The sequence below is a fragment of the Petaurus breviceps genome, unplaced genomic scaffold, assembly GCF_028583685.1.
Source record: "Petaurus breviceps papuanus isolate PSGF00001 unplaced genomic scaffold, PetGlider_PUasm1.0 139, whole genome shotgun sequence".
In the NCBI taxonomy this organism is placed as follows: Eukaryota; Metazoa; Chordata; class Mammalia; order Diprotodontia; family Petauridae; genus Petaurus; species Petaurus breviceps.
The window spans coordinates 9,837,427-9,860,747 of record NW_027185697.1 but is presented as its reverse complement, the minus strand read 5'-3'; the positions used below and the strand labels follow the sequence as shown (position 1 = coordinate 9,860,747).

General features: G+C 38.3%; 1 protein-coding gene and 2 pseudogenes across 1 annotated transcript; all 3 read right to left on the bottom strand.

The window, feature by feature from the left end:
* Positions 1-247: 247 nt before the first annotated feature.
* Positions 248-717, bottom strand: LOC138146105 (transcription factor BTF3 homolog 4 pseudogene; annotated as a pseudogene).
* Positions 718-4,254: 3,537 nt separating this feature from the next.
* On the bottom strand, positions 4,255-6,354 carry LOC138145631 (uncharacterized; annotated as a pseudogene).
* A 4,028-nt stretch (positions 6,355-10,382) lies between these two features.
* On the bottom strand, positions 10,383-23,035 carry LOC138146098 (zinc-alpha-2-glycoprotein-like). Its single transcript, XM_069067783.1, has 6 exons — positions 22,828-23,035; positions 20,219-20,479; positions 19,537-19,803; positions 17,543-17,821; positions 17,217-17,333; positions 10,383-10,480 (listed from the first exon to the last, which is right to left on the bottom strand). Exons 1-6 carry the CDS (start codon positions 22,910-22,912, stop codon positions 10,416-10,418), a joined length of 1,074 nt encoding a protein of 357 aa, XP_068923884.1. The 5' UTR covers positions 22,913-23,035; the 3' UTR covers positions 10,383-10,415.
* Positions 23,036-23,321: the final 286 nt, after the last annotated feature.

Here is a 23,321-nt window from a genome sequence, read left to right as displayed (position 1 = left end):
AGAACACACAAAAATCCTCAAAGTTGCACCAATACTTCTTATTTTGACTAAAAGAGTAGATACTAGGAGTAGTGCAAAATGCAAAATCAAAGGACAGAAAAATGCTGAACAAATGACACCATCAATATACAAAATATTTATATTACTGAACTATTAACAGGAGATGTTTTCTGTCACAGTACAGCTCTGGAGTCACCCACTCCTTTCTCCAGCTCAGTCCGTGTCTGCCGACAAGAATCAACAGACTCTAGTTTGCTTCATTCTTTGATGCTTCCTCAACATTTTCTATGACATCTGGTGCATTAACCTCCTTTTCCTCATTGTCTTCAGGCTTGTGTTCTTTACTATCCAACAGTTGCCTTGGAAACTGTCCAGCTAACTCTGTAAAACTTGTTAAAACTGTCAGCTCCAAGCTGGCTTAATATTCTAGGGAGCTTTTCTATGATTGGCTTTGCTTCTGCATGGCCCAGTGATTGCAAAGGTGTTGATGGAGAGAGAAGCCTGGACTTTGGGGTTATTGAATTGAATAACCACCCCATCATTTTTAATCATATTCATCTCTTAAATAGCAGCAATATTATTAACAGTCAATTTTTTGAGAGAACTGTGAAGTTTCTTCTCTTCTGTTGTGGCCATGCTATGGACCACCTTGTTCTTTCTTCATGTGGTGCCCTTGCCTCCTATCTCAACCTGAGCCTGAAGCTTGGCTAATTTCTCTTGATTTGTGATGCTGGTGGATCTGAAGCAGAAGTGGGGGCTTCCTCTGATGGCAACATGCAGCAAAGATAATTATAATTTTAAATGGTATGAAAATTTTTCTGTTGTTTCTACCAAGAAAAATAGTGCTAGAACATGGAGATAATGAACAAAATGGTTAAGAAATAGTGAAAGCCTATGTGAGATGGTAATTAGAGAGCTTCTGAGTATCTTAATCAAATTAAGTCATCAGACTTGTATTAAAACATCTCAGGATATTAAAACAAACAACCAAAGACCCCTTGATGACTTATTGCCAAGGTACTGACAGTGATCTCTAAAAAATAATGGTGAGTGAGAGAGGACCTGCTGGTCTGGAAATTGACATATGACCCAACTTTTTAAGGGAAGGTCGTGGACACTTTACACCATAAGCCAATTAACTGAACTTCAATTACCAACACAATTCTATTAAACATTACTAAAATGCCTCCTTTCCCCTCCCCACATTATTTTTGGTTCCACCCAAGCTATCAGGGGTGTAGGAAAATCTCAGTGAGAAACTCTCTCTACCAGTAAAGATTTGAACTCTACAATTACATCTTGGAAAGTTTCCTGGGGATATGGGAGTGACTTGTTCAGGGTTGTGCAGCCAGAATGTGTCACAGGTGAGACTTGAATCCAGGTCCTCCTAACTTTAAGACAAGGTCTCCTCTGTTCACTATAGGAAGTTACCTCTTACTTTAATAATGACAAGTAATATATATATATATATATATATATATATATATATATATATGTGTGTGTGTGTGTGTGTGTGTGTGTGTGTGTGTGTGTATACATATATATATTTATATTTGATAATTAGTTGAAAGGAATGAGTGACTAATTTGTGAACATCTAGAAAGGGCAAGTTGATTGCTAAGAGCCACAATGATTTGTGGTGAGTTGGATGAAACCATATATGGCATGTTCAACAAATATAGAGAGGATTCAAAGCCAGGAAGGATAGCTAATGCCATTGGATGACTATAAATATTAGATGACCCAATCAGATCCCAAAAGATGTTGAAGGGGCAGAACAACAGGCATAATATGATAAAATGAAATTTCATAGGAGTTTTGCATGCTGTATGACTCAATAGAAGGAAAGTATAATGAGAGCAGGGACTATTTTTTTCTTCTGTTTTTGTGTTACAAGTGTCTAGCAATGCACTAACCCGTCCTTGACAAATGTTTATTAGACTGGACTACATCAGAGTGTAATATAATTAAAGGTGTGTATAGTCTAATTAAAAATATTAATAAGTAAAAGAGATATTAATAGACACATACACACTCAAAGTTTTCTGCAGAAAAAAAGACATAAGGAATTTAGTAGACTGAAATTTTAGTGAGAAAGAGAAAAAGACCAAAGTAGTCTCCAACTGTATTATAATTAATTTATTAATGATCAATAATAATGTTGTATCCACATTTAATAATAATTGCCAACATTTATGTAGCACTTCAAAAGTCTGACTGGCCCTTTATATGTATCATGTTACTGTGAGGTAAGTGCTTTTATTATTTCCCTTTACAGATGAGTAAGTTAAGGCTTTGAGAAGTTGACATTATATGAATTGGTCCTACCCGGAGAATGTAGAGGTCTGGGCAGCTCCTAGCCCCTTATTCCAGCTACTAAAGACTAACCTAACTACCTTTAATGTAACCGTCACTCCACCACCAGGAGCAAATATTTCTTGTACCATCACGAACTTATCACTTATTACCCACCTTCCTTTCAACCGAATACGGCCACCAGCAGAAGACACAAGGAATTGGACTAATGTGTATTTCGAAGCCATGGCCTTTACTATTTACATGCCAGAAATGAACAATAAGTACCTATATTGTCATAATGCTACCCCGATAGTGGATCAGCGGTATAAAGAATGGTATAATAAACTAATATGGACCAGACCAGCTACTCCAGAGTTCCCTGGAATAGTTCATGTTCCTAAATCATGTACTAATACTTCTATCTCACAACATAAAATAGTGTTTCACTATAATGTGACTTTTCCCCCTTTAGCAAATTGTGTTAGGAAAAAAAGGGCCTGGTATGATACATTGCTTGGTGGTGTAGGAACCGGGTTGGGTGTAGTGAATTCTGTAGACCTTGAGGCCTTGGCCAGCAGACTGTGCAGTGCTGGACAAAATGTTTCTCAAGCTTTAACTGTAAATGCCCAGTGGTTACCCACGATGATCCTACCACACCAAAACACACTAAGATACCAAGGCCAATTTTTACAAGTCTTTAATGATAGTACCCTCATTAATTTAGATCTTATGAAAAATATTAGTATGCTATTTAATTGGACTAAATGTTCCTTGCGAAATCTATACACCCTTATACAAAAGGAAAATGCCCAAAGATTATTACAAGAAGGTAATTCACAAATGTGGAACAATATACTTGACTTGTCAAATGTATGGAAAAAACAACGACCTGAGAATATTGAATGCACCCCGTATTGGTGCACTGGGACCGTTGTACTTTATCAAGTTAAAACCTGGACTGTCATGTGTCAATTTCATGTAATACCTTTTGTCTTGCATAGATTGGTATAATGTAACTCATACTTTGTCTGATTGTGCTGTAACTAGTGGAGGGATTGTTTGTGGGATGATGACTCGGCAGATGGAACCCTGCCTTCTCTCACATTCATCCAATTTGTGTGATTTGACTTTGTATCCAGTGGATAATTTTTCTATGATATATGAAGTATCTACTCGGCATATTTGTATTGCCTCTAATAACCTTACTGACCTTCTATCTGTAGATGTTACTGCTGCTCCATTTTCCGGTTGTTTATCCAATGTGTCCTTCCTACATTGGCAAGGAAATGATTTTTACTTCTCACCAGATACTGACATAGTTATGAACTTTGCTTGTGTATTAGTATGATTTAATGAGGTTCGGATCCACTCCTATAAATGACACTCTTCAACACACCACAAAAATATAAAATAGAAATTTATTCAGAAGAGGCAAGGCACAGATAGCTTAGATTTGCATAGGAAGCATGTAATGATAAGAATAATCAATAACACAATACCAATCAAGATAATCGGTAAAGGAAGAGAATACATCACCAATTCAAGGGAACCTCCGAAGTCAATCAATGGCTGGGAGCCCCATTACAGCCTACGCAACTTGAATTGTGTAAAGAGTTTTCCCGGGTGAAGCATCCTTCCCGCGGGTGAGGCTCAGCGGGCTTACAGGACACAGGTTTTTTATACTGTTCTAAACAAAGAAGGCTTGGAGCCAAAAAATTTCTGGCGCATGCGCCATTCGTTCAGTACACATCTGGCCCAGTCACGTTCCATCCGCCTGAGGCTTGGTATTTGTTTTTTGATAACTTCACGTTTCGCAAGGAGGGAAGCCAACCCTCCAGGTCAACGTGACCTAGGAATGGCTAGTTCCTGGAATGCTAAGCCAAGAACACTCGGGGTTATGGAACGGTCATAGCCGGGAGTTGAACTGAACCTATTTATTTGAGTGATCTTATTAATTTAAAGGGGAATTTCCAATTTCCATTTCATGGGGGTGAGCTGGACTTCCTGGGAGGAAATGGGAAGAAGCAAATCCTCTCCATTATCCTTTAAGCTTTTGTACCCAATGATTTTCCTCATCATGTCAACACAATATTTATTCATGTAACATTTCCTTATATCTGTCCAGAAGGGGCTATGCAGAGCATGCTGATATTTGTGAATTCAGACTTTAAATTCTCCCACTGCCCATCTTCTTCTTCTATCCTGTAATATTCCTCTCCATCCAAAATTAAATGGATATGGGTCTTTTCTTTTATGTCATTGTATATTTCACAGTCTGCAAGGAATTGCCCTGTGTGGTTTCCTATGCAGGGACATTGGAGTGGGCTCTTCTGGGACCAGTGTAGAGAGGGAGACCAGTAAGTAGGATCACCTATAGCCAATCTCTAAGCAGAGGGTCTAACCATGGGTATAGAACCCTTAGCCTTGGAGTTCAGCTTTATTGATTAAGAAAGTTTGGAGAATAGTGAAAGTTCTTGGGATGGAGGCAAAGCTATCTTAGAAGAATTAGAGAAAGAGATGGTGACCCGGGATATTGAATCTCTTGAATGAAGCCTAAGCCTCAAGGATGGATTCTTTAATGGTCTTTCTCCAGGTTAGTAAATAAAAATGGACTGGGACAAGCATATCCATTTCAGTCATCTGTTCTACTGGGGATGAATCTATTGGGCTTTGTAGAGAAATCGACAAGGTATGATGAAAACAGGGACAGGGGAGATGAGCGGGTCTGAATTACTGTTATAGTTAGTATCATTCTTTGCTAAATAGCACATCATCTAGCAGAGATGTTGCTCATGGTACACCAATAAATTATGTATCAGTGATGTGATCGACTCCCATACTTTGGAGGCCGAGGGTATTTTCACAATAAATTGCTGGTGTTTATTGTTGTAGGATACCAGTTCACTATCATCAATGAAGCTAATTCCAGTTAGTTATGTACAAGATGGAGTAGGTTGTGCCCACTGCAGTGAACTGACCCACGTGTTTGTGGTGAACTGAATTATTAGAAAAAAGGGAAGAAGAAAACATGGTGTTTCAGGTCAACAGAGGACCAGTGTCTCCTCTGATTCATTTCTTTGCCCTTCTTCTGCTTCCCACCATCTGTAAGGGGAACTATATAAATGATCCCCAAATCTAAATATCTAACTCTCTCCCTCTTCCTCACTCTTTCTTTCCCAAAGAGTCATCAGCTAGGTAGTGCAGCGGATAGAAGAGTGTGATTGTACTAAGGAAGACCAGAGTTGAAATCCAGCAAGCACGCATTTACACTGCAACCCTGGGAAAGTCACTTAAATTCTTCAGTTTAGTTGCCTATAAAATTAGCACAATTTTGACACCTACCTCTCAAGGTTCTTGTGATGATAAAATGAAACATTTGTAAAGAATGTACTACAGTGTTTGGCAGAGAATAGGGACTTAATAAATGCTTATTTGAAAAAAAACATTTCTTTTGGACATCTCCAATTAATATTGCCTATAGGTAACTGAAAAACATCATGTCAAAAACAGAACTCATTATCTTTCCTCCTAAATCCACTTGTTTTCTTAACTTTCCATTTTTGTCAAGAACACTAATATTACAATGACTCAGGTTTGTAATCTCAGATTCATCCTCCAATTTTCCCTTTCTCCCTTCTTTCTCTAATATCTGACCAGTGATCAAGTCCTACTGATTCCACCTCTTCAACTTCTCTCAAATTCAATTCTTTCTCTCCATTTACTCAACTCCTACCCTAGTCCTAACCCTCATCCCCTCTCACCTTGACTTTTGCAGTTTCCTCCTAATTGGTTTTCCTTATTCAGTTCTCTTTCCTCTCCAAGCAGTCCCCCCCAACCTTCCCTTTTTCTATTCCTGAAGTTCATCACTCCCTTTCTCTAAATAACTCCAGTGGTGTCCTAAGGCCTCTAGGATAAAATACAAACTTTTCCAGCTAATTGCATTTAACACCAGTCATAGCCTGGGTCCAGTTTACCTTTGGAGAATCATTTTATAATCCTCTCCTTAATGTTTTCAACATTTCAACTGGATCTCTTACCTTTCTTCACATCCCACATTCCATCTTCTATGTCTTTGCTGAGACTGTCTGCACAGCCTGGAATGTGACATCTCCTCACATCTAGCTTTGATAATGCTCACCTTTCTCTTAACTATAGCTCCTGCCCCATCTCCTACAAGGTTTTCCCTAATTCCTGCAACTGATAATGCCCTGCTCTAATCACAAATTAATTTGTATTTACTTATACGTGTAATGTTTATTTATTTCCAATCATGGAAATTCTTATCAGGCAGTAGGGAATTTATGTGAAATAGCAGAAAAAGCATTGACTTTGAAATCAGAACAACTAGGTTTGAATTCCATTTCTAATACTAATTGTGTGACTTTAAGAAAGTCACATAACCTCTCTGGGACTCAGTTTCCAAATTTGTAAAATGACCTTTCAGATCCCTCATTGTTCTCCTCCTCATCCTGTCCTCCTCACTCACACAGCCCTGACCCTAGTTTGGACCCTCTTACCTCTCACCTGTAATAGCCCCCTCACTGGTCTCCCTACCTCAAGCCTCTTCTCTCTTCCATCCACCTTCCCCTCATCTGCCAACATGATTTTCCTAAAGCATTACTATGACCATCTCACTCTTCTGGTTAATAAATTCCAACATGTCTCTTTTATATCCAGGATAAAGTCCTTTGCTTCACCTTTGAACCCTTTCAGAGCATGAATACTTCCAGTAATTCTAGCTGAGAGTCTTATACTTTACTCCCTTCCACTCATTTGCCTACCCAAGAGCAGCTTGCTGTCTTCTCCACACCTGCACTCTACCCTACCCCTCCTCCTCTTTGTCCCAACTGTTCCCTGTGTCTGGAATGATCTCCATCCTTCCCTCTACCTCTTTACGTCCCAGAATTCTTTTGTGTCTCAGATAAAATGCCATCTTCAGGAAGTCTTTCCTGGTGCCCACAATTGCCAGATTTCTCCTTTCTAAAATTACCTTTAATTTACTCTGTATGCATCTTGTAGGCGTCTTTTATTTACTTTCTATCTGCCACATTAGAGCATGGGCTCCACAAAGACAGGGACCAGGTTTTATTTGATTTATTTTTTGGTAACCTTAGCACTTACATGAGGGAATGCTTTGTCAGACAGAGTTCATCAGACTTTTCCATTCAGAAATCAAAGTAGACACTTTGTGTGCTGAAGAAATTGCCCTGGATTAATTCTTTGAATTGTTATAGGTAGTATCACAGTTAATGATACAGTTATTTTAATCACTTAAAAATTCTGAAATATTTCTTTCCTTAAAGCTCCTCAAAGACAAAGTCTGACCAGATCTCCTCTTCCTCTTGTATGCCTCACAGTAGCTAACTTGGACCTTAGTGCACAATGGGTGCTAAAGGAATATTGGATTACAATAGGTTGTCTTCAAAAAAACCTGGAAAGATTTATTTGAACTGATGCTGAGTGAAATGAGCAGAACCAGGAGAACATTGTGCATAGTAAAACCCACAATGTGCATTGAGTGATTTTTTTCATAAATTAATTTGTTCATTTACTTTTAGTTTACAACATTCAGTTCCACAGTCCCTTGAATTTCAAATCCCCCCCTTCCTTCTGATCCCTCCCATTATGGCGACATGCACTCAAATATAAGATCTACAAATATATTTATATTAATCATTAGTGAGGTTGTAAAGAAGGATTATAACTGATGGAATTGTCAGTGGGAAAGATGAAATAAAACAAAACAAGAAAAAGAAACAGAGAAAGTAGTTTGTTTCAATCTGCATTCAGACTCCACAGCTCTTTCTCTGGATGTGGATATCTCTTTCAATCATGAGTCTTTTGGAGTTGACATTAACTGATTTTGATACTCTTAGCTCTTCTTAGTAATGCAAGAATATAAAACAATTACAAAGTACTCATGATGGAAAATGCCATCCACATTTAAAGAAAGAACTATGGAGTCAGAATGCAGGGAAAAGCAGACTATTTCCTTTTTTTTTTGTTATTTTTTGTTTTCTTTCTCATGGTTTTTCCCATTCATTATGATTCTTCTCTACAACATGACTAATGTGAAAATATGTTTAATAGGAACATATATGTAGAGCCCATATCAGATTGCATACCATCTTTTGGGGGAGGGGAGAATTTAAAACTTATGGAAGTGAGTGTTTAAAACTAAAAATATGTAAATTAACTAATTAAAAAAAGAAATATTGGATTAATGTATGATCACAAGGCTCAGGGAGAATCAGTGACATAAACCAAGACTTAGAGTCCATGGAGTTTGTTTCTATACTTCTTTAGACTGAAGTTATTTCTCACCTCAAGTCACAAACTCAGTATTACTCTGGGGAGAGTGATAGATGTTTCACGCAAAGTAGGGAAAGAGGAAGAGGTGGTTGGTGAGAGGTGGAAGAAGTAGATCAGATTAAGGTTTATTTCTACTCCTATATCCTCTCCCCGCTAAAATACATAGAAAAGTCCTTATGATAACCAAAGAAAGGATTTTGTTCCTTCAATTTCAATTGTTATCTTTACTAATGTGGAATCTCAGAAATAGAACCAAACGCTGGCAAAATCTTAGTGTTGAATAAAAATGAAGGCAAGTGAAAACTAGTGGAAAGATTCCTGAGTTTATTAGTGTTGCTGGGAGAAAAACATGATGAGACATAAATTTTGATCCTTGCCACATATGCTCCAAAAACTTCCTTCTGGATCATTGAATTAAAAATATGAGAAAGAATCTTGAACAGCTTAGAAGAAAAGAGAATAGTATACTTTTTCCAATTATATAAATCCAATTCCTTTTAAATTATTAGACATTAGAGCAGATCGAAAGCTGGACAATTTATTGTATAAAATTACAAACTTTTTCAAAACAACCAATAATTATCAAGATCAGATTTGAAACAGGTGCATCAAATATAAAAGATAAATGCTGAACATATAAAATGTATAAGGAACATATATGAATATTTGAGTCCAATACCTAAGCACCACTGTAAAACTCTAGGATGGGTGAATAGTTTGCAAACAAGAACTCTAAGAAAGCATAGCAGAGGACATTGATTAAAACTATTCTTTAATAATTGAAGGGTTTGTGATTTGCTTTGGTGGTTGGGCACTTCACTGACACAGACCCCAATGTCTCAGTGAATTAATACACAATTTGCTTGTGTCACTTGACAATCTGATAGTGAATCTTTATGAATTCATCAAGGTTGGTGTTGGAACAACAGCCATCTCATCCCATAAATGGACCTTCTTGAGCTTGGGAGGACCTGCTAGGTTTTGTGCTCTACTGCCACAGCTTGGAGAAGCCTAGATCACCAATGCTACAATGAGGCATCAGCAGAGGACATTAGTGGAGGGGGATGACAGCAGCAAAGGGAAAATGCAAACCTAGATAAAAAAGATAAAAAAATACTTTGTATGAATTTTTCATTTAATATTGCATGTATATTTTGTTCCCCCCAATGGAAAGCAACATTTTTGAGTACAAGGAATTCCTTTTTTTGTATTTATTTTCCAGATACGTCGTGCATAGTAGGAATGTAATAAATAAAAATGATAATAATAGCTAGCACTTATAAAAACACTTTAAAGTTTTCAAAGCACTTCACAAATACATTATTTTATCCTCACAATAAACTGGGAGGCAAGTGCCACTATTATCTCCACTTCACAATGAAAGAAAATGAAGTAAAGTGTCAGGGATGGATTTGAACTCGGTTCTTCTTGACTCCAGGCCTAATGCTCTGTCAATTCCACTACATGGGGGCCTTTAAAATGCTTGTGGAATGGAAATGAATCAGGAATAAACTAATGCATTGTTATACGCATGTTATACAAATGAATTTCTTATTAAGTAAAAATGGTTTTAAATACATATTTGTGCATGTTATTTAAAATGAAAGACATAATAATGTTTCAAAATTTGACATTCATAACCTATTATGATTCATAGCATTCTGCCTTGGCCCCATGTAAAAGAACAAAAAATCTTTCTGGCAGAGAGATGAGCCAGGGAAAGAATTAAGGCTATTGGGCAGGAAACCCCAAAGAAGACAGTGATTAACTTGCCTGGAGTCCTCTCCTTGCCATATTCCATTCCTCTACTGTGGTGGAAGAGTAGGAGAAGCAGTAGAAGGGAAAGATCCTTGTAGTTGACCTGTTGAACCTGTAAACAAAGGCCTCTAAGTTGCTTTTCCCTCAGAGTCCCATGCCAATCTAAACATCTACCATGCCAAGAGGAGAAGCAGAAGAAGAGACTATTGTTCTGAAATTTCTTACTCATAGATAAAACCATATTTTCTTGTTGCTTCCCAAAAGAGTCAAATGTCATGGATTTTCTTCCTACCCATACCACTCTATACCCTCCCCACTATCTTCTGTATTCCCATTGAAGTTCATACATTCTTCCAAAGAAGTAGAGAAATTTCCATAGGATGCAGCATCTGGAAACACTTGAGAAGTCATTTCATTTGACTTCCCGTCTCCAAGCAGGGCCACCTCAACCTCAGAATCTGAGCTCCTAAATCTGACCAGGATTCCACAGATTTAGAAAAGTTGACTTGTATGCTTTTCCTGTCACTGTGGCCAATACCCAATAAGCTCTCCCTTAAACATTTTCCTAAAAGTCCCCTTTGCCCTCAAATTTCTCACAATAATTATAATACCATTAACAGAAGCAATAACAATAATAATGGAAGATAGTAGGATAGTGACTTGACCCAAGACCATTTCTCCCTGAGCCTCACCAGAAAAGATGAGAATAACAAGACAACCACAACACCAGCAATGGTACCATTAGAAGTGCTCCTTTTTCATGGACAGACAAATGATAAGTCCACATACAGAAAGCAGAGACCTCAAAATATCCTTGAGAACACAACTGATAAATGGTAATATAATGATCATAGCATGACCACAGATCAAATGATTATGCACAAGTGCCTGGAAATAAAATTGATTCATAAAAAATTAAATGATATTTTAATAGATGTTATGCCACATCATAGCTTCTAAGCTATATGGAATGAGAAGCTAGGAAAATATAGGGACCTAGAAAATGAGATGAAAATTATGTGGGAACAGGATAAGGTGCCTGTCATTCCTGTCATGTTGTTTTTTATTGAAGTCATGCTAAGTGTTCCCTCAGTGAACTTCCAGGGTATGAACTGACATCTTAATATCTTCATTCAACTCTAACATGTAGTCATTTTAGTCACTTGTGTAGTATTCCATAGAGCGCTCATTATAAAAGAATAATATATTCTTGCTAATTGTGCCCAAGATTCTTTCTATATAGTCTTCATTGAAGAAGACAAAAAATAACAATCTCTCTCTTTTTTTTTAAAGCAATCGAGGTTAAGTAACTTGCTCAAGGTTACATGGCCAGTTATTTCTGGGTGGATGCTAAGTGTCTGAGTCTGGATTCGATCCCCAGGTCATCCCGACACTGGAGCCAGTGCTCTTACTTGCTGAGCCACCTGTCCTCCCCTAAGCAATTGGGGTTAAGTAACTTGCTCAAGGCTACACTGCCAGGTGTTTCTGGGTGGATGCTAAGTGTCTGAGTCCGGGATTCGATCCCCAGGTCATCCCGACTCTGGAGCCGGTGCTCTTACTCGCTGTGCTACCTGGCCACCCCTAAAATAGCAATCTCTTAAATCACAAGGGAAGTCTCTACACTGATGCAGAGGACAGTCTCTTCCTGCCTTAGTAGACAGACTTTTCATGAATTGCTGAGGCCAAAGGAAATCATCACCAGGTCTCTTGATGATGAGACACTCTATTCCTATATCGAATAGAACTCAAAGAACAGAATCACAGAATGCCATGGGGGCTATCCTTGGGGCTTTTCCATTTGGGTCAAACCTGGCAGAGGTTACACCCTTCTCCAATAACCTCTAGGAATTTTAGGTCACCTCCAGATCCCTGTGTGACATGTGAATAGGACTTCCATAGAAAAAATAATAGCTCACTTTATGTAGAACCTTATGGTTACATATAAGTATGATAAGACTCAGTTAGTTATTGCATGATGTAAATCACACCATGGTTAGAAGTTTGAGCTCTAGATAGGATAGTTTTTTTTAAGACCAAGATATACTCATCCAGAAACTGAAGTCTCCATGGGTCTATGTGATCATGGAGTACTAGAACTGGAAGGAACCATAGAGGCCATCTAGTTTAGCCATTACCTGAACTGGATTTCTCCTGACAAAATTCTTGCCAAGCAGTTAAGCAACTTCTTCTTGGAGACCTCAGAAAATCTGAACTCACTGCCTCCTGAGTTAGTCCACTCCCCTTTTGAACAGCTCTAATTTAAGAATGTTTCCTTACAAGGAACCTAAATGTGCCCCTGTTTAACTTTTACCCATTGCTCCTACTTCTTTCTCTCTTCTGGAGACAAGAACAAATAAGATCCCCTGTGTGCCATGCATATAAATAATACAACTCCTACCTGAGCCTCTAGGATAAACATCTCTGATTATCCTTGGTGACATAATATTTAGCATTTTCATCACTACTGCTTGAGAAGAGAAACATAGCAGAACAAGATTTGTATTTCTGGACCATAGTTTCAAATGTAGAAATAATGGCCTCTTGACTAAGAAAGGATTACATCTAATGAGGTCTGGTTAAATATCGTTGCCTAGATTTGGGTGTATCAAATCAAAGGGGCTTTGAGTGTAAATTGCAGTGGGAAGGAGAAAAATGCCAATATATTTCCCCAATAATTCAGAAACTACAGAGTAGCAGATGTGAAATAGTAAGTAGAATATCCAGTGTTTTATAGGATGCAAAATCCAAAAAGAGAAGAAATAATAAAACCAATGGTCTCATATGGCTATATTCAAGTGTGGTAAATATATTATTAAAATTAGAGATTTTAATGATATTGACAAATATAATCCCTCCTTGTGGAGCAGTATGAGAGAAGAATATATTTCTATCTGACTTGTTAAACCTGTGGGAAAAGGTCTTTAGGTGAATCCCTTTCTAAATCTCCATGCCCAACCTAGCCATTCACTATGCTCATGGATAAAGTAGAGACAAAGGAGATAAGAGTTCCAGAATTTTACATGTCAGGAAAACTCTATATTTACAAGGAAGCAAATTAGAACTTCTCAACATTTTAGTGCAAAGAATTTTGGATTCTGAGGAGAAAAATGTCCTAGATCTGTTATTTCCACCCCCACCCCACCCCCCACCTTTCTCACCCTGGGTCAGTCACTTTCTCTTTCCAAGCCTCAATTTCCTAAATATTTAAAATAAGGATGTAATGGATTATTCCTAAGATCTCTGTGAATTCTAAATCTTATAAATATGATATCACTGAGATCTGGAGGGATGTGGTTCATATATGCACTGGAAACTAAATCTAATTTAAAAATAAAAAAAATCTAGAAGATTCAGTCTTGTGGTGAAATTCAGAATTGGAAGCAAGCTTGGGAGCATTTGGGTGATCACTAATGGTGAGAGAAACACAATGAGTATCAGTGGGAGAATACTCTAGACCATACAGTCAGAAATAGAAAATAGGTAATGTGTTTGAGAAATAGAATATGGATGTGGCAAACTCTCATGATATGGGGGACTTTATCAGGATAATTGTTGGAAATCCTTCTGCTGAAATCAAAGCAGATAGGAAAATTCTTGCCTTACTGACAACTTCTTCCTTACTTTGTTGATGCTTCAATGCATCTCATATTCAGTCTATTCAGAAAATCCAACTTGCTTAAGAAAGGAGGGAAGTATTTTTAATTATCTGTTTCACAGGGCCAGGTTTGGTCATATTTTTAGCTTAATATAATTCATTTTTAATAAAAACTTATATGTCATTCACATCTCTCTTATATTTTTTTGAATTATCATTATCATAACTGAAGCTCTGGGGGCCACAACATTGTGGTACTCTCTAAGCAGGAATGATTCTGGCATTTTATACAAAAGAATAATCATGTATTGAAAAATGATGTTATACTTTGAAGAAGTTATTATCTCTTTGATGTCAATTATTCCTCCACTGATACCTCTTGATAGTCCTCTATGGATAACTTCTTTCAAAGGTCAAGGGAACCTCTTCTGCAGCCATGATTCTACCCAACAAATAAGAAACTGATCATTGAAGTAAAATTGATAAGGATCTTCAGAGGTAGTGACAACACCTTCCTAGCATTCATGATAGATAAAGAATTTAAAGAGAGACCATTTCTGATGGCATCATAGATTTGTTAGAGGGTGAATGTCAAAGGTTTCAGAGAAATAATAGTGTCCCATGCTCCACAATTCTATTTGGAAAATTCAATCAAGGAAGGTGAAATGCACACTAAAAACACAATTATTATGAAGAATAAAAGTAGAGAAGCCATTTAAAAGATACATATGGCTACACAGGGTACTCATCTCCCCATTTAGCTTTTCCAAAAATATTTGTAAAATATGGAAGAATCTGGTAACTAAAAAAAAAGAAGTCCAATTTCAAATAAGGATCATTTTAGTGTCACAGTTGAAAATTATGATGAATGCTCAGCACAATCACAAAGAATTTTCTACTTTTAATTTTTTTATTTTAATTTTTTTTTTTTGCTTTTTGGAGGGGGGAAGGCTGGACAGTTGGGGTTAAGTGACTTGTTGAAGGTTAAGTGTTAAGTGTCTGAGGCAAGATTTAACTCAGGTCCTCCTGACTCCAGGGCCCATGCTCTATTCACTGCACCACCCTAGCCACCCCTGCTTTCTACTTTTTAAAACTACATTTGACACAGGAGAAAACTCAAAGAAGGAAGGGAACCACTTCACAGAGTGAATGGAATGATACAAGAGAAGGCAGAACTACAGCTAGGTCCCAATCAGTGTGAATAAGGAATCCAAAGAAATGTCACATTATTCAAATCTGTACTGTGTATTTCTATTGTGCTGGCACAAATGCCGACATGAAAAACATAATTCTAACTTCAAATGATGTGAAAATTTTTCTGTTGAGTCTACCATGAAAAATGATATTAGAATATGGAGATCAGGCACAGAAATGGTTAGCAAAGAATGGAAGCCCATTGAAGATGTAATATGTAAGATAGTAATTAGAGAGTTTCTGAGCACCTTAATAAACTTAAGTCACCAAACTTGGATTAAGGACATCTCAGAGGGGGCATCTAGGTGACATGGTGGGTAGAGCACAGGTCCTGTAGTCAGGAGGACCTGAATTCAAATCTGCCTCAGATACTTAACACTTACTACTCTGTGACCTTGGGCCCCAATTGGCCCTGCCTTCCCCCTCAAAAAAAAAAAAGAACATCTCAGAGTACTAAAAACAAGCAAATAAACAGAAAAAGCAACCTTGATGACTTATTGCCAACCCATGGACAGTGATCTCTTAAAAATAATGGTGAATGAGAAAGAACTTGCTAGTCAGGAAATGGAGATATAACCCAATTTTTTAAAAAGAGAAGGTCATGGACACTTCATACCTTTAGTCAATGAGCTGGAGTTCAATGATCAATGTCATGCTACTAAAGATTTCTAAGGTATACAGTCTCTCCCCCTCTGGATTTTTTTGTGATCCAGACCCATGATGTCAAGGGTATAGGAAAATCTCAGTGAGGAAATTCTTCTACCAGTGAAGATTTGAAACTTCTACAATTATGTCTTAGAGAGTTTCCTGGGGATCTTAGAATGACTTGTTCAGGTCACACCATCATTATATGTCACAGGTAAGACTTGAATACAGATCTTCCTAACTTCAAGACAGGGTCTCTATACACTAAAACATGATACCTCTTACTATGATAATAACATGTACTTAAAAATATTTCTGGTAATAAGCTGTGAGCATCTAGCAAGGTCAGTTTTGATCATTAAGAGCCACCATAGTTTGTAATGAGTTGGATGAAGCCATTGATGACATGTTAAAAAATATGGAGAAGACTCAAATCCAAGAAGGATGGCAAACACTATTGTATGACTATCAATAAAAAAGTGGCCAAATCAGATCCAAAAAGATATTTAAAGAGCAGAACAACATATATATATGAACAACATATAATAATATGAAATTTCATAGGAGTTTTACAAATTGTGTCACTCCAATAGAATGAAAGTTGTTTGAGAGCAGAGACAATTTTTTCTTTTGTCTTTGTATTATAAGAGTCTAGCATTACACTAATCAGCCCTTGACAAATGCTTATTAGATTGGATTGGTTACATTAAATGTTGTCTTATAGCTGAATTTAAAATAGCAGTAAGTAAAAAACACATCCACACAATAATTTCTCAGTGGAAAAAAGTATAGGACATTTAGTAGACTTAGAGCTTAATATAGGGGGTGGTGAAGTGGTGCAATAGAGCACCGGCCCTGGAGTCAGGAGGACCTGAGTTAAAATTTGGCATTAGACACAACACAAAAACTAACCATGTGACCTTGGGCAAGTCACTTAAGCCCAATTGCCCTCCAAAAAGAAAAAAAAAAGCTTAATATAAATGAAGAATGTGAGTTGGCCTTGATGTGACAGAAAAAAAGATCAAAGTAGCCTCCAGCTGTATTACTAATTAATTAATGATAAACAATAATAAATGTAATTAAAAATAATTACCAACATTTGCATAGCACTTCAAAGTTTTACTGGCCTTTATATGCATCATATTACTGTGAGGTAAATGCTATTATTATCCCTCTTTTACAGATTAGTAAGTTGAGGCTTTGAGAAGTTGACTTGTCCAGTACATTATTGAGAAGTTTTTTGACCAGATATGCTCATAGCCTCTGAGTCCCACTTTCACCCTAAGATTCTGGGATTTTCTTCTCAAACATTTTCACAAATCATTTATTGAGGTTGCTATAATAGCATCTCCTGGCCACTTGAGGGCTCCCCATCCTATAATTTTCTGTCACCTCTCTCTCATTACATCCATACCTGACTTCTTCTTCTTCCATGCTATGAAGGCCCCAGCACAGCTTAGCATCAGGATAATAGCCAATACAATGCCCAGTGCCAGGACCCAAGGCTTCTCCATTGTGGGATTTTCAGGGACTATAGGGAGAAAGGATAGAATGTAAGTGTGGATATATTCCATGAAATATTGTATCTTTTGTATTTTATATAAATATTTATTTATATAAAAATATGATTTTGTATTCCATGTGGATATATTTCCGATGAAAGAACGGGGAAGTGAATGGAACTACACTCTGGGACCTTGTCCTGGGGATGTGTTGAGAGTGTCTGGCTGAAACACTGACCTGGATACACAGCAGGGGTCTTCAGCTCAATGTGTTCCACCACACAGGTATAACCTCTAGCTGAGTCCTCTGGTGGGAGCTCTAAGGTAACTTGGAGGTAGAAGGTGTTATCCACATTGGGCAGGATGCCACTGGAAGTCTCCTTTCCCCATACACCCAGTTTCCCTTCCTTCTCCCAACGCAGCAGGATGGATTGAGGGTAGAAGCCTGTGGCTGTGCAGGAGAGAATGGTGCTGCCTCCTTGGTTGACATGATGAGATACAGTCACCTCAGGGGGCACTGGGAGCAGAGATCAAGAAAGAAGACCACATGTCACTATCTCAGTGAATGTTTGGTGCTTCCCTATTTTCTACCTTTATTTATGTCCCTGGTCTCCTCAGTGTAGCATCCATTTTCCTATTGGACCCAATGGACCCATCAGTCCCTTGAGAGTAGCATGATAGCTTATATCCATTTGTATCTCCTTGTACAGGAGAGTGATAAACAGTAGTTATAGAGTCAGCATCTCATGGTATTGATGACCACATCACCAGCAGCTTTCTAAATAATCTTTAAATAGATTAGTCTGCTATTTCAGATTAAGAACAGAATCTTCTTCAATAGGTCAATATTCCACATGATCCATGATTTTATCAGTGTAGGTCCTGCTAATGATGAATATTTCAGACAGTCTATGTTTACTAGGCTATCTTTCATGAGTTTCTTTCACTGCCATCCCAAAGCCCAACAAAATAAATTTAAACAGTACCTCATGAACAAATTCCTGGTCATGATATTCTAAATTTGGCTAGATGACTCACTAGATAGCACACATAAAGTCCATTATTCTTGGGGCTCTATGTAAAGTTTTTCCAGCTTTGTAGGAGATAACAGAGTACTATTCTGCTGCCATAGCCTTTGAGCTCCTAGGATTATGCTCATGCCTTGATGAGGCGGCAGGAGGAGATGAATTTAAGCAAAAGAAATAAAGAACAATGGATGAAAAGACAGAAATAGGAAGGAAGGAAAGAGATGAAAAAATGGGAAAGAGGGGAAGGAGGGAAGAAAAAGTACAGAGAGAAATGAAAGGAGGTAAGAAAGAAGAAAAGATGGCACATGAAAAAGTAAAAGAAAAAGAAGGAAATGAGAAAAGAAAGGAAGAACACAGAAAGCAGGAAAAAAAGGAGCCTCAAAGTTTCTCTTCAAGTAGATTAGTCTTCTATGTTGGATTAAAAACGGAATCTTTTTCAACAGGTCAGTATTCCACATGATCCATGGTTTTATCAGTGTGGGCCCTTCTAATGGAGGATATTCCTTCATGAGTTTCTTTCACTGTCCTCCCAAAATACAAAAAAATAAAAATTAAACATTACCTCATGACCAAATTCCTGGTCATGATGTTCTAAATTTGGCAAGATGGTTCACTACATGGAAGACAAAAAAAATCCTTCATTCTTAGGGCTGTACATGAAGATTTTCCAACTTGGTAGGACACAGCAGAGTATTATCCAGCTGTCATAGCCTTTGAACTCCTACAGTCACTCTCATACCTTGATGAGGAAGGCAGGAGGAGTTTAACTTAAGCAAAATAAATAAATATGCAAAGAAAAATATAAAAAAGAAGGAAAGAAAGAGAAAAAGAAAGGAGAAAATGGAGGAAGGAGGGAAGAAAAAGGAAAGAGAAGAGAGAAAGAAAATGAGAAAGAAAGAAGAAAAAGTGGAAGCTAAAGACAAGGAAAGAAGGGCAAAAAGAGAAAAAAGATAAGGAAGATAACTGGGAAAGAAAGAAGAATGGCAAATGAAAAGAACAAGGAAGGAAAAGAGAGAAGAGAGAAAGAAGGGAAAAAAGAAAAAAACCTCAACCTTTCTGACATTCTCTGATTTCCCCAATGTAAGTTGGAGCAATGGTCAGAAGTTATGGATGCTACATGTTTCTCCAGGGCTTCAGTTAATATACAGAATGATGGGGATGACCAGGACCTCCTGGCAGGAGATGGAATGAAGCAAATACTCACCATTATCCTTTAAGTTTGAGTACCCAACAACTTTCCTCATCAAGTCAACACAATATTGATTCATGTAGCTTTTCCTTAGATTGGTCCAGAAGGGATTATCCAGAATATGCTGGTATTTCTTGACTTCAGGCTTTAAGTTCTCCCAGTGCCCAATTTCTTCATCTATCCTGTAATATTCCTCTCCATCCCAAATTAAATGGACATGGCTCTTTACTTTGATGTCATTGTCTATTTCACAGTCTGCAAGTAGTTGCCCTGTGTGGTTTCCTGTGGAGGGACATTAGGGTCGGCTCTTCTGGGACTGGTGAAGAGAGGAAGACCAGTAACTAGGATCAACAGCAAACTATGATTATGTAGGTCTAAGCCCCCAGTCTCTCAGTTCAAGTTCATTGATTAAGAAAGTTTAGAAAGTAATGAAAGTTTTAGGCTGAACTCAGAAGTGTTTTAGAAGGATTATAGAAAGAGATGGTGACCCAGGATGTTGAACCTACTGGATGAAGCCTAAAGCTCCAGGATGGATTTTTAAATGCTTTTTCTCCAGGTTAGTAAATAACAATGGACTGGGGCAAGGACATCCATTTCAATGATATGATCTACTGGGGATGGATCTATTGAACTTGGAAGAGAAATAGACAAGGGATGATGAAAAAAAGGAAAGGGGAGATGAATGGATCTGACTTACTGTTATGGTCAGTGTCATTCTTTGCTAAGTATTGGATGGTCCAGCGAAAATTTTGCTCATGGTCCACTAATAAATTACGTATCCGGGTGATATAATCGACTCCCACTGCTTTGGAGGCCCAGGGTATTTTGATATTTATTTGCTGGTGTATACTGCTATAGGATAGCAGTTCAATATCATCCATGAAGCTAATTCCACTTAGTTCCAAGAGAGAGTGGGCTGTGCCCACTGCAGTGAACTGACCCATGTGCTTGTGGTGAGCTAAATTATTAGGAAAAAGGGAAGAGAAAGTATTTCAGGTTACCAGAGGACCACTATTTCTTTTAATATATTCCTGTGTCCTTCCTCTGCCCCACACCATCTGTAAGAGTAGCTATACAAATGCCTGCAAAATAAAAATATCCAACTCCCACCCCCCACTCTCCCCTCCCTCTCTCTGTCTCTCTCCTCTCTCTGTCTCTCTCTCACACACACACATACACACACACACCTATACACATTCTAGCATCACCAGCTAGGTGGTGCATTGGAGAGAGTGCTGTGACTGTATTCAGGAAGACTGGATTTGAAATCCAGCAAGCAAAAATTTATGTTGTGTAACCCTGGAGAAGTCATTTAAGTTCTTCAGGTTGCTTACCCATAAAATTGGCACAATTCTGACATGTGCCTCTCAGGGTTCTTGTGATGATCAAATGAAACATTTGTAAAGAACTTACCACAGTGCCTGGCAAAGAGTAGGATCTTAATACATGCTTTTTAGAAAAAAAAAAAGCATTCTTTTGGCCATCTCCAATTAGATTGCCTATAAGGAGCTGAAGCAGAACATATCAAAAACAGAACTAATTTTTCTTCGGAAACCCATCTGTCTTCCTAATTTTCTATTTCTGTCAAGAACACCACTAATATTCCAATGACTCAGGTTTGTAATCCCAGATTCATCCTTCAACCTTCGCTCTCTCCTCTTCCCCAATATCTGACCAGTGGCCAGGTTCTACTGATTCCACCTCCACAACTTCTCTCAAATTCAATTCTTTCTTTCCTTTTATTCAATTCCCACCCTAGTTCTAACCCTCATCCCTTCTCACCTGGACTTTTGCAGTTTCCTCCTAATTGGTTGCCTTCTTCAAGTCTCTCCTCTCTCCAACCTATCCTCCCCAATCTTCCCATTTTTTATTCCTAAAGTTCTTCACTCCCTTTCTTTAAATAGCTCTAGTGGTCCCCTAATGCCTCTAAGATAAAACACAAGATTTTCCAGCTAAAGGTATTTAACACGATTCACAACCTGGATCTGATTTGCCTTGGGAGAATTATTTTATACTCTTTCTGAACTTCATGAATTCAACATTTCAGCCAAACTGGTCCATTTACCATTCTTCACATCCAACATTCCATCCTGCAGGTCTTTGTTGAAACTGTTGGCCCAGTCTATAATGTGATCCCTTATCACTTCCAGCTTTGAGAATGCCCAGCTTTCTCTAAACTACAACTTCAGCTCCACCTCCTGCAAAGTTTTCCTTAATGCATGCATCTGATAGTGTCCCATCCTAATCAGAAATTCACATTACTTATACAGGTAATGATTATTTATTTCCAATCATGTGCAAGTTCCTGTCACACAGTAGGGAATTTATGTAGAATGGTGGAAAGAACATTGACTTTGGAATCAGAAGAACTAGGTTTCAATCCCATTTCTAATACTAATTGGGTAACTTTAAGAAAGTTACATAACCTCTCTGGGTCTCAGTTTCCCAATATGTAAAATGACAAGGTTGGACTCCTTGACCTTTCAGATCCCTCATTGTTCTCCTCTACATTCTGTCATCTTCACTCACATAGCCCTTACCCTAGGTTGGTCCCTCTTACTTCTCACCTACAATAGCCTCTCACTGGTCTCCCTACCTCAAGCCTCTTCCCTCTTCCATCCACCTTCCCCTCAGCTTCCAACATGATTTTCCTAAAGCATTGCTCTATCTCACTCTCCTTATTAATAAACTCCAAATCTCTCTTTTATCTCCAGGAAAAATTTCTTTGCTTAACCTTTGATACCTTTCAGAGCATGAATCCTTTCAGTCATTCTAGCTGATAGTCTTATACTTATACTTTACTCCCCTCCACTCATTTTCCTACTCAAGTGCAGTTTCCTGACTTCCCCACACCTGTACTCTACCCTCCCCCACACCCTTTGTCCTAACTGTTCCCTGTACCCGAAATGTTCTCCATCCTTCCCTCCACCTCCCCACTTCCCAGAATTCCTTTGAATCTCAGATAAAATGCCATCCTCAGGAAGCCTTTCCTGGTGTCTGGAATTGCCAGAGCTCTCCTCTACAAAATTACCTTTCATCTACTCTGTATGCATCCTTTAGGCATCTTTTTATTTACTTGCTGTCTCTCCCATTGGAGTGTGAGCTCCTTTAAGGCAGGGACTGAGTATTGTTTGATTTATTTTTTTGTATCCCCAACTCTTAGAATGTTAGCCAGAGCCTACAAATTGTTCAATAAATGCCTGGATTTCCTGAAGCTCTTGAATAAAATGACTGAGTTTCCCCCACCAGACCTGAGTCTCCATGGTCTCTTCCCTCTCTACCTGATCTCTTTCCCCCTAGACTTACCTGCCTGGGTCTCTCTAAAAGCAAATACCCAGAGAATGAGAAACCAGGCTGAAGAGAACCATCTCCTTCTCCTCTGACACTCCATGATTTTCAGAAGGTGGCTTCCTGGCTACCTTGTCAACCACACCCCAGCTGGAGGAGGCTTCAGTCAGTGTCCCAGGCAGTGCCTAAATGGGAATTGAGGCCTCCTATGTATATATCATGGCTCCCTACCGCTATCCCCACCCAGACTTTTTTTGGTTCTGCTGAGGCCCTGCCCTCCTCTCATTGTCACCAACTTTGTTAGTTATGAGGTCAAAACTTTCCCTGCCTGACAGCTATGAGAGAGGAAATGAAACAGAGTCTGTGGAGAAGGCAGAGCCCCTCAAAGAACAGTCATCATCAGGTGTTGTCTAGGAGGCCCAGAGAAGGGCTGGTTAAATGCCAAACACCCAGTTGTCTTTACAAAATGTTTGTTGAACCTAGATATTTTTGTTTGTGGAATGGTAACTAGG

Coding starts and splice junctions, on each gene's coding strand:
- LOC138146098 (XM_069067783.1), bottom strand. CDS start 22,912: ATGGAGTGTCAGAGGAGAAGGAGATGGTTCTCTTCAGCCTGGTTTCTC. Junction 20,480..22,827: donor TTTTAGAGAGACCCAGGCAG/GTAAGTCTAGGG, acceptor CTAATAATTTAG/CTCACCACAAGCACATGGGT. Junction 10,481..17,216: donor ATGGAAGAAGAAGAAGTCAG/GTATGGATGTAA, acceptor CTTTGTTTACAG/GTTCAACAGGTCAACTACAA.